Consider the following 10,000-nt stretch of genomic DNA (forward strand, 5'->3'; position numbering starts at 1 on the left):
AGAATAAAGGGGAAACTAAATCATTCACATTATTTTTATAGATAATTAATGTCAAGGTGTAAGTAGACAGGGTCTTATAGTTGCAACACATTGTCAGTTATCGGCATGCAGTCACCGAGGCTGTTGTTATCGTGCTCGGGGGCATGATAACGCTGATAAGAACCACAAAACCAGGATTCGTGACGGATTTCTGAATCACTCTACCGGATTTTGATTACGATATTCACGTACAAGAGAACTTGCCCCACGCAATTGTTTCATGGAGAATTCAAGCGAATACGATCGCTCTCCGATTTCTTTAAGGGGCAATTAGCTGGAATTATTTACTTTCTTCAACAGAGCTTTGTGTATCTTCAACAACGATGATAATAAAAGACTTGCTTATCGTAACACGTGATACGAATTTGACAGAACTCTCGTGCGTCTGGCAGGGCTTCCGAGCGACGGTTGGTGAGAATGATGAAGGTAATGTCACACCTCTTGAATAGAAATGGATAGAAATATAACGCATGTTCAAATACATCTGCCATAATGATAATGAAACTGACGTTGAACCAAAGGATCATTTTCGTTCGTTCTATTTTTTCTCTATATATCTAATCTCAGAAAGCGATGGACACTGCCACGCAGTTGTCGTACAGACTCACGGAAAGATTTCAGCATCACACAATGTCATTCTAACTAAAAAAGAACAAGGCATCAGAAATACACTTCTATACAAGTATCATACAAGAAGAAAATTAATCACACGATTTGATATCCTCGTTAACAGGCATTAAAAAATAGTACAAAAAATTTGTTTTCATGATATCGAGGCCGGCGGTCGTGCGTACTCACCTTGAGGGAAGCCTGGTGTTGACTGCCTGAGATTCTTCCGCCTAGGCGCGCCGCGGCGGCTGCTTCTGCGGCGTTATTTCGGATGAAGGGGGTTTAGTGTGCAAATATGTCCTTATAATTTGTACACAAAGATGCACAGGAATACTGTGTGTGTGTTTAGGTGTATGTATGTACACTGGACAGATAGACACACGCATTAGGGGGCCTCCTTTTTCGTCGTTTGTATGGACCACAATGTTACAAAAAAAGTCCTGAAGTATGAATGACAAGAGTGCTGGCGTGTGAGACATCTAAAAAACATTTGCGAAAATAACAGGAAAAAAGACAAGGCTTTGCAATAGTATCCGAACCAACATGAACCTTGGTCGTGAAGAGAAAGACAAGTCCGTCTGATGAGGCCTTGTCGGTGGACGTGGATCGTCCACTTCGCCCGCCATCTCTCTACTGCCTCCAATTTAACTTTAAAACAACGGTTTGTGAAGGAATTACGAGCGCTGGAGATGGATGGGAAGGATCCTTTTTATTTTTTTTTTCGCTCCGTGCACGACGCCTTTGGGGAAAAACGAGATGTCTGCTACTCGGCAAAGTACTTCATATATATATATATATATATATATATATTCATATATATATTCATTTATACATATATATATATTCATATATATATATATATTCATATATATGTATATATATTCATATATATATGTATGAATATATATATATATATTCATATATATGTATATATATTCATATATATGTATATATATTCATATATATATATATTAATATATTTGTATTCATATTTATATATTCATATATTTGTATTCATATTTATATATTCATATATATATGAATATATCTATAATATGAATATATATAATATGAATATATATACATATATATGTACATATATATACATATATATACATATATATACATATATATACATATATATACATATATATACATACATATATATGTACATATATATATACATATATATACATATATATACATATATATACATATATACACATATATATATACATATATATACATATATATACATATATATACATATATATACATATATATACATATATACATATATATACATACATATATATATACATACATATATATATATATATATATATTCAGTTGATATGACAGAACTCATCTTCCCTGCGTGTATCAGTGGGCATGGCTTGTACGTGCATGCCATGCCCACAGTGTGTTTACTTGTTTAATTGTTTAACAACATAGATGGCTGTAATTAAGAGTACTGCCTGTCTCGCACGTTTACCATTTTCCTTGATTTACGAAAATATATTACATTATCTAATTTTGCTGTTACTAATGTTTATAACATTTTAGTAATTATAATGTTTATAAGAAAAATAACACCAATGATATTCACAGAACTGGTAAAAAATACCCTTTTTTTCGCCAATTCAACGAAAGGTGAAATCAGGTAAGGTCAAAGGGTCTACTAATTGACTCCTTTGTGGCTAAGCACTAGCGGACTAGCAGAGCCATCTATGTGCTGAGACATTTCACGAAAATATAAAAAAATGAGAACAACATTTTTCCCATTTTTTATTAATTTTCCCCGGCGGCCTTGGGATTTAAGCAAGTTTGACTGATCAGTGCGTATTTGACTCATTGTGGGGATCAGTAAAACACAGAGTTGCTGCGCTTAACTCTATGTATTGAGAAAGATCTACGTGGCACAACTGAGGGTTGTTTATCTTACAGTTAAAAGAGTACACGTATAACTGTACAGGATTCGTTCACGTACGCGTTTCAGGTGCCAGTTTAGCTATATTCCGAGACTGTCTTGATATTTCACATTGTCTTGTCAATTCAAATAACAATCTGGTGACAAGCGAGCAAAAATACCTTCTCTCCCTCCGTATTCCATCGTAGTTGTTTAAACGTCACCGATATAAATTAAGTGAAATTCAAGCAGACGCGAAAAACTAAGTTGGTAACTGAGCCATTGATTCGCCCAGTGCCTATTGCGTTGTTCACCAGAGAGGGTTCAGGTCCAAGTTTTCCATTTGCATTATCTTCATCTCTCGTCCGCTTCTCTCCAATATCGTCCAGTTCGTTACGTACGTGTTGATTTCTGTGTGTGTGTGTGCGTGCGTGTTCGTGTGCGGGTGCGGGTGCGGGTGCGGGTGCGGGTGCGGGTGCGGGTGCGGGTGCGGGTGCGGGTGCGGGTGGGTGGGTGTGTGGGGGTGTGGGGGTGTGGGGGTGGGGGTGTGTGTGTGTGTGTGTGTGTGTGTGTGTGTGTGTGTGGGTGTGTGTGTGTGTGTGTGTGTGTGTGTGTGTGTGTAAATATAAATTTACCATATTTATATATATAAATTTACCATATTTATATATATAAATTTACCATATTTATATATATATATATAAATTTACCATATTTATATATATATATAAATTTACCATATATATGTGTATACATATATAAATTTACCATATTTATGTATGTATATAAGTATATATATGTATGTATATATATATATGTATGGAAGTATGTATGTTTATATATATGTATGTATATATACATAAATATATTTATATGGTAAATGTGGAGAAGACGCCCAGTTCCTTCGCAAACAGGTACGATATCGGTCCCGATAGTTGGGGAGGGCTTATCAGGGAATTTAGGTGGGGGGGGGGGGGATTTCGAGAAATATCGGTAAAACTAGGGTAAGTACAATGTACTCATTGGCTTCCTGGTCATATAGGGGTTTCGCTCCTTTAAACTCCCTTTTTGGGGCCTGGTCTACAAAATTTTCAGTGTGTGTGTGTGTGTGTGTGTGTGTGTGTGTGTGTGTGTGTGTGTGTGTGTGTACATATATATATACATATACATATATATATACATATATATGTGTGTATATATATATATGATATATATATTCATATATATGAATATTTATATATTATATATATTCATATATGAATGGTAAAACACTCTCCCGTGTTGATACTATGTAGAAAAACCCACAATGTAAAACTAGATTAATGAAAAATGGAGTTTTACATCGTGAGTTTTTCTACCATATTCACACACACACACACACACACACACACATATATATATATATATATATATATATATATATATATATATATATATATATATATATTCACACACACACACACACACACACACACACACACACACACACACACACACACACACACACACACACACACACACACACACACATATACACACACACACACACATGAAAAGGAAAACAGTCACAGTAAGAAGTAAAAATAAATCGTGAAGAGTTCCTCTTCAGACGAATAATAAACCGAAATTCCGGTTTATCATACGCCTGAAAAGGAACTCGTGAAGAGTTCGAAACATCACGATTTATTTTCATTTCTTACTGTGGCTGTTTTGCTTTTCATCTTTGTGTACACGTTACTGTGTTTGTGTTTGTGTCATATATATATATATATATATATATATATATATATATACTTATATTTATTTATATATATATTTATATTTTTTCATATATATATAAATATATATATTATATATATATTATGTATATATTATATATATTATATATATATATTCATATATTATATAGATATTAATATATATATATTTATATATATATACACACATGTATATATATACATATATATATTCACATATTCATGTGTGTGTGTGTGTGTGTATATATATATATATATATATATATATATATATATATATACACATGTATTTATATACAAACATAATATATATAATATATATACACATATATAATATATATATATATATACATATATATGTATATATAATATATAATATATATAAATATATAATATGTATAAACATTCATATGTGTGTGTATATATATATTCATATATATATATATATATATATATATATATATATATTCATATATATATATATATATTCATATATATATATTCATATATATATATATATGAACCATATTCATATATATAAATATAATCATATACATTTTCTACAAATGTAGAAAATGTATGAATGAGAATGAATATCTTTACAATAAAAGAGATTTATTAGACGGTTTCGATTATCCATATATTTCTGACGAAGATAGAATCAAAACAAATACATCTCTTGCATTGTGAAGGTATTCATTCTCATTCATACATTATATATATATATATATATATATATATATATATATATATATTCATATATTCATATATATATGTAAATATATTATATAAATTTATATAATATTCATATATTTATATACATATATATATATGTATATGTATATATATAATATACATATATAAATATACAATATATATATGTATATATACATAATATTTATATATATATATTATATATATATATGTATATATATACATATATATAATCATATATATGGTATTCATATATATGTGTGTGTATATATATATATATGAATATATATATTTATATATAGAGATAGATTGATAGATAGATATTTATATAAAGATATATTTATATATGTAAATATTTATATATATATATATATATATGTATATGTATATTCATATATATTCATATATATGTGAATATACATACGAATATAAATATACATATATATGTATATATATGTATATATATTTATGTATGTATAAGATTTCCGAACCGGCGCTGCTTCTGACCTGAGAGGGAGGAGTAGGACCCAGTGAAATTCATGTTGAACAAATTGCAAGTAGAACAATGAAGGGAACTACAGGAAAACACACGGATATGCCGAAGGCCTTTCCGCATTTACTGCTGATTTCTTCGAGTCCAACTACCGTAGAAATCTCTCGGCAATTGAGAGAGGGTTCCTGCAGGGAGTTGTGACTTGTGCAGTCGCCAGCGCCAGAGGACGTGAGCCTGCCATTCCTGCTAGGGACATTAAGGCCCTACAGGAACTCGGCAGAGACGACTCCATCGTCATTGCTCCGGCCGATAAGGGTGGCGGTGTAGTTATGATTGATAATGCTATGTCATTAAAATGGAAGTACTGCTCTCGGACGCCTATACTTACAGGAAAGCTAGGACAGGAAACGCGGAGGGAGGTCCCTAGAGTTCAACAGAGCACCAAGGAAGATCCTCAGATGTTCGGAGAAGGGGAAAGTTTTGCTGTACCTGCTCGAGGAAACACCACGCACGCCGACGATCCGTGGGAACATCAAAACCCACAAAGAAGGAAACCCCGTGAGACCCATCACCAACGGGACCGGGAGTGCCCCAAACCGGCTAGCCAAAAAGTTCGCAGCACCTCTCTCGAGCGCCTTAAATTCCATCAGCGGTTGTCATCTATAAACACCGCCGATATGATGACAAAACTGCAAAGCGTCGGGAGGAGATGCAAAAAGCTTATTAGCTTCGGCGTCAAGTCTCTCTTTACGAACGTACCGTTTGACGGGACCATCGAAACTGCAAAATGAACGCTGGCAGGAATGGACGAGGATGAACTACCGCTGCCGAGGGATGATTTCGTCGCACTCATCCGCCTCTGCGTGGAGTTTGAACCGTTCGAATTCCGAGGACGTGAGTACGAGCTAATCCAAGGACTTGCGATGGGCTCACCTCTTTCAGCAGTCCTCGACCAGCTGTTCATGGAAACCCTCGAGGCTGACCACTACCGGAACATCGCGGGGAAGAATGTAGTTTGGCTTCGATATGTAGACGACATCCTCGCTGTAGTCTCCACAGACTAAACACGGTGCAGCCATCCATACAATTCACCACAGAAGAGGAGAGAAACGAACAGCTACCTTTCCTCGACACTGTAATCCATGGGAGACCTGACGGCCCGGTATTCTCTGTGTACAGAAAACCAACGAATAAAGATGATTTTATACATTATTTCTCCGCCCACAGCAATAGAACTAAAGAAGGCGTGGTCACAGGCTTCTTCCTCCGAGCAATTAGAATCTGCAGCCCGGAATACCTGGAGGAGGAAATGAAACGCGTCAACAACACCTTCCAACGCCTCCGTTACCCTCGCGCCTTGCTCGCCCACCTCCGACGCAAGGCAGAAAAGATCATGTCCAGGTCAAGAGGGGACGCCACACAGAACAAAACACACAGGATCATCATCCCACACTCATAGCTGACGCAACACCTGGAGACCCTGTTGGGCCATACGATGAAGATAGCTACCACTTCTGGCTGGAAGATCGGGGACATCGTAAGGGAAAAGAGGTCAGACCTCTTAGCCAGGTGTACAGCATACCTTGCGGCGGCTGTGATAAAGTTTACATAGGTGAGACAGGACGAGGCCTCCACGAACAACGAATCAGCCAACACCGCAGCGCCCTCCGACGACATGACACGAGGAACGCCTTCGTTGTTCACGTCGACACCGACGGCCATCTCCCTAAGTGGTCCCAGGCCTCCATCATAAAGCAGGGCCTGCCCCCACGACAAAGAGAGATGGTAGAAGCGGCATACATACACTCTACTAACAACTTCAACACCACGATGGTGAGCCATGAACTAGGCAAGGTCGTCGCTCACCTGATCACCGACGTGACCTGACCGCCTAGTACATATATATATACCTCTATGTATCTTTTGTTCTCTATGCCCTGATGAAGCAGTAAATGCGAAACGGCCTTCGGCATATTCGTGTTTTCCTGTACTTCCCTTCATTGTTCTACTTGCAGGACCCAGTGAAGAAGGCTGGTGATGCCAGACACTGCTCACTCCTCCCACGACTTCCCCATTTAGTTGTGATCACATTTTTTTTTTTTTTTTTTTTTTTTTCAGAACAAACATATGTTTATAAACATATTGGTGGGGTTAGCAATTCTGCCTTGTTATCTTTGGTCAAACCATTTACATTTACAACCAACACAGCTTAAATAGAGTATATAAATATGTGTGTGTATGTTTTACAAACATAATATATTTATACACTAAATCGACCCTGACGTGCACCTCTTCCGCCAGTGCCACTCGCGAATGGAGGCAGCGTCGAAAGCTTGGCCGGAGGTAGGCCTGAGCACTACGTCGGGCGAGCAGCTTCCCCTTGTGCAATCCGCAGGTGAAGTGAAACCCTTGCTTCATGCAGGCTTTTGTTCAGCTCACGGTGGCTTCCGGTTCTTCTGGTGTGCTACGTGCAGAACCTGGCTCTGCCGGGAGTGTACTGTAGTGGATCACCCCAACGACCTGTGCGAGGTCCTTTCCTTGAAGGAGGCCGTCAGCACCTTCCAGAGAGAGGAGGAGGACGCCGTAGTTCAGCTGAAACTCCGTCGCTTGCACACGTTCTCCCTGATCAGGAAGGGCGACGAATTAAAAGCCGCCGTCCAGCGAATTCTGAAGGTTCACGGAGACCTGATGGAAGACCTTCAGAAGGAACAAGAAACACTGGAAGCTTTCCTTGAAAGAAAGGAAGAAAAGACTCCTGATCTAGAAAGCGTCTTGCTAGGCTTGGCTGAAGAATCTGAGGAGAGAGAGGATTCCGAAGAATCTGAGGAGAGCGAGGATTCCGAAGACTCTGCAGCAGAGAACAGGAAGGACAGAGCTGCCAGGTCTCGGCAGACTTTAGAAGTTTGGTACCAGAACCATAAGGAACGGATGATTCGACTGACCAAATGCCTAGAGGCCAAACACACCAGGAAGATGGAAAAGGTGGGCATGATTTTATTGTAGAAGATATTGCTGAAGATTCCTTTTTTTCTGCTCTTGATGAAACTATGTAAAACTTTACACTGTGATACAAATCCCATTGGGAAAAAAATCGTTTTTCAAAGCTGAATCTTAAAGCCTGTGAGGAATGAGGGGTAATTCCTTTTCCAGATCCATTTCTCCATCTCGGCGCTCCAGCGGTTGAACATCATGGCGGCTTCAAAACCAGAAAAAAATTCCTTGAATTGGAAAAGGCTGACTCAGAGGGTAGGTGGAATGAATTTGACTTCATATGAAGAGTACTTATCTGCCGTTTTCATATCTTTAGCAATGCGATATAAAACCAAAACCAAATATCGGTTTGGTTGGGAAGGAGATATATTGAACTTTTTGTGTGTGTATATGTGGCTTAAAATCGATTTGTTTTACCCTCTACAGAATCTGACACTGAAATCATTGAGAGAGGTTTTGGCTGAAGATCCAGACATGTTTGAAAGAGGCTTAATACTTCAGCTGTCCTCGGGTACATTCTTTCTTAGAGATGTTTGCCGAGCTTTTGGAGAGGACAACATTAAGTGTATAGAGCAAACATATAATAATATCTTTATCATGACAGTAAAGAACACGACGGTTAGAGATCACATAGCTACGACATTCAAATCAATCGAGTTCAGTGGTCGGAGCAATGCAAAAACTTTGATTCCGACAAACAGCGCAATCTATAACCTACACAACGTGGCTCCTACTTCAGCCTGTGTGAAGGGCATCCTGACGGGGATCCCAACCTTCCTGTCTTCAAGAAATCTCGACGGGCTGCATAGGGCATTGTCAGACGCTTTTCCTCTCTTAGAGAAGGTCGAGTTGCTTCCCTTGGCGTGGGAGAAGGCGGACATACAGAGCGGAAAGTTGGCCCTGACGTCTGAGACAGAGGATCTTGAAGCCCTTGACAGCTTCTTCCAAAGTTGCGACAGGGAAGTTGACTTCAGCAATTTTACGGGGAAATTGACAAATATAAAGGCCGAGTCCCAGATCAAGGAAGTTTTGTTGCCGGAAAAACCTTTTGAACAAGGTTTTTCATTTAAGAGTTGGTGTTGGTAACAAAAAATATATATTGTGAACACATTTATATACATGCCTAATTATTGATTTTATAAAATGTGTTGATTCAATGGGTACTTAGCACGCATATCAGAAGAGAAGAAAAGTTGGTGATTTTAGTGTAATTATCTTTATTACTGATTATTTTTAAATATATTGTCTTAACCTTTCTATAGTAATCCTAAATATTTTTTTTTTTTTTCTCAGCACAATTTACTGCATTGTTTAATATTTCTAATTTCATGTATTTTGCATATAGTTGTTCTTTGTGAATTTCTTACAGATCCGTGGGGGAGCAAAGGGCGATCTGTGGGCATTCATCAAGTTTGGGGGAAATTCTATGTAAGCTACCAAGTTTGTCAAAAATAGTTGTTAGTTCCATAAAAAAGTAATAATCATGGA

General features: G+C 37.3%; 3 protein-coding genes across 5 annotated transcripts in view; 2 read left to right on the forward strand and 1 right to left on the reverse strand.

Moving 5' to 3' along the window:
• LOC125040080 overlaps positions 1 to 1,278 on the reverse strand; it is a 12,365-nt gene extending 11,087 nt beyond the window's left edge. Inside the window, exon 1 of one of the 3 annotated variants that reach the window (XM_047634562.1) lies at positions 838 to 1,278. Coding sequence is in view for 2 of the 3 variants with exons in the window: in XM_047634540.1 (XP_047490496.1) it covers positions 1 to 91 (91 nt within the window). In the remaining variant the exon portion in view is untranslated. Of the gene's footprint in view, positions 207 to 231; positions 373 to 837 lie in introns of those variants that run through there. The other 2 variants (XM_047634550.1, XM_047634540.1) reach the window with 2 other exon arrangements.
• Positions 1,279 to 2,677: 1,399 nt separating this feature from the next.
• Positions 2,678 to 10,000, forward strand: part of LOC125041904 — an 8,270-nt gene continuing 947 nt past the window's right edge. The window contains exons 1-4 of the mRNA XM_047637294.1: positions 2,678 to 2,954; positions 7,823 to 8,503; positions 8,672 to 8,767; positions 8,939 to 10,000. The exon at positions 8,939 to 10,000 is cut by the window's right edge and continues 947 nt beyond it. Of these exons, the coding sequence (XP_047493250.1) occupies positions 7,835 to 8,503; positions 8,672 to 8,767; positions 8,939 to 9,598 (1,425 nt within the window). The 5' untranslated portion in view covers positions 2,678 to 2,954; positions 7,823 to 7,834 and the 3' untranslated portion in view covers positions 9,599 to 10,000. The remainder of the gene's footprint in view (positions 2,955 to 7,822; positions 8,504 to 8,671; positions 8,768 to 8,938) is intronic.
• LOC125041911 overlaps positions 9,812 to 10,000 on the forward strand; it is a 47,198-nt gene continuing 47,009 nt past the window's right edge. Inside the window, exon 1 of the mRNA XM_047637317.1 lies at positions 9,812 to 9,940. The gene's annotated coding sequence lies outside the window, so the exon portion shown is untranslated. The remainder of the gene's footprint in view (positions 9,941 to 10,000) is intronic.

Source organism: Penaeus chinensis, chromosome 3 (genome assembly GCF_019202785.1).
Source record: "Penaeus chinensis breed Huanghai No. 1 chromosome 3, ASM1920278v2, whole genome shotgun sequence".
NCBI classification, from domain to species: Eukaryota; Metazoa; Arthropoda; class Malacostraca; order Decapoda; family Penaeidae; genus Penaeus; species Penaeus chinensis.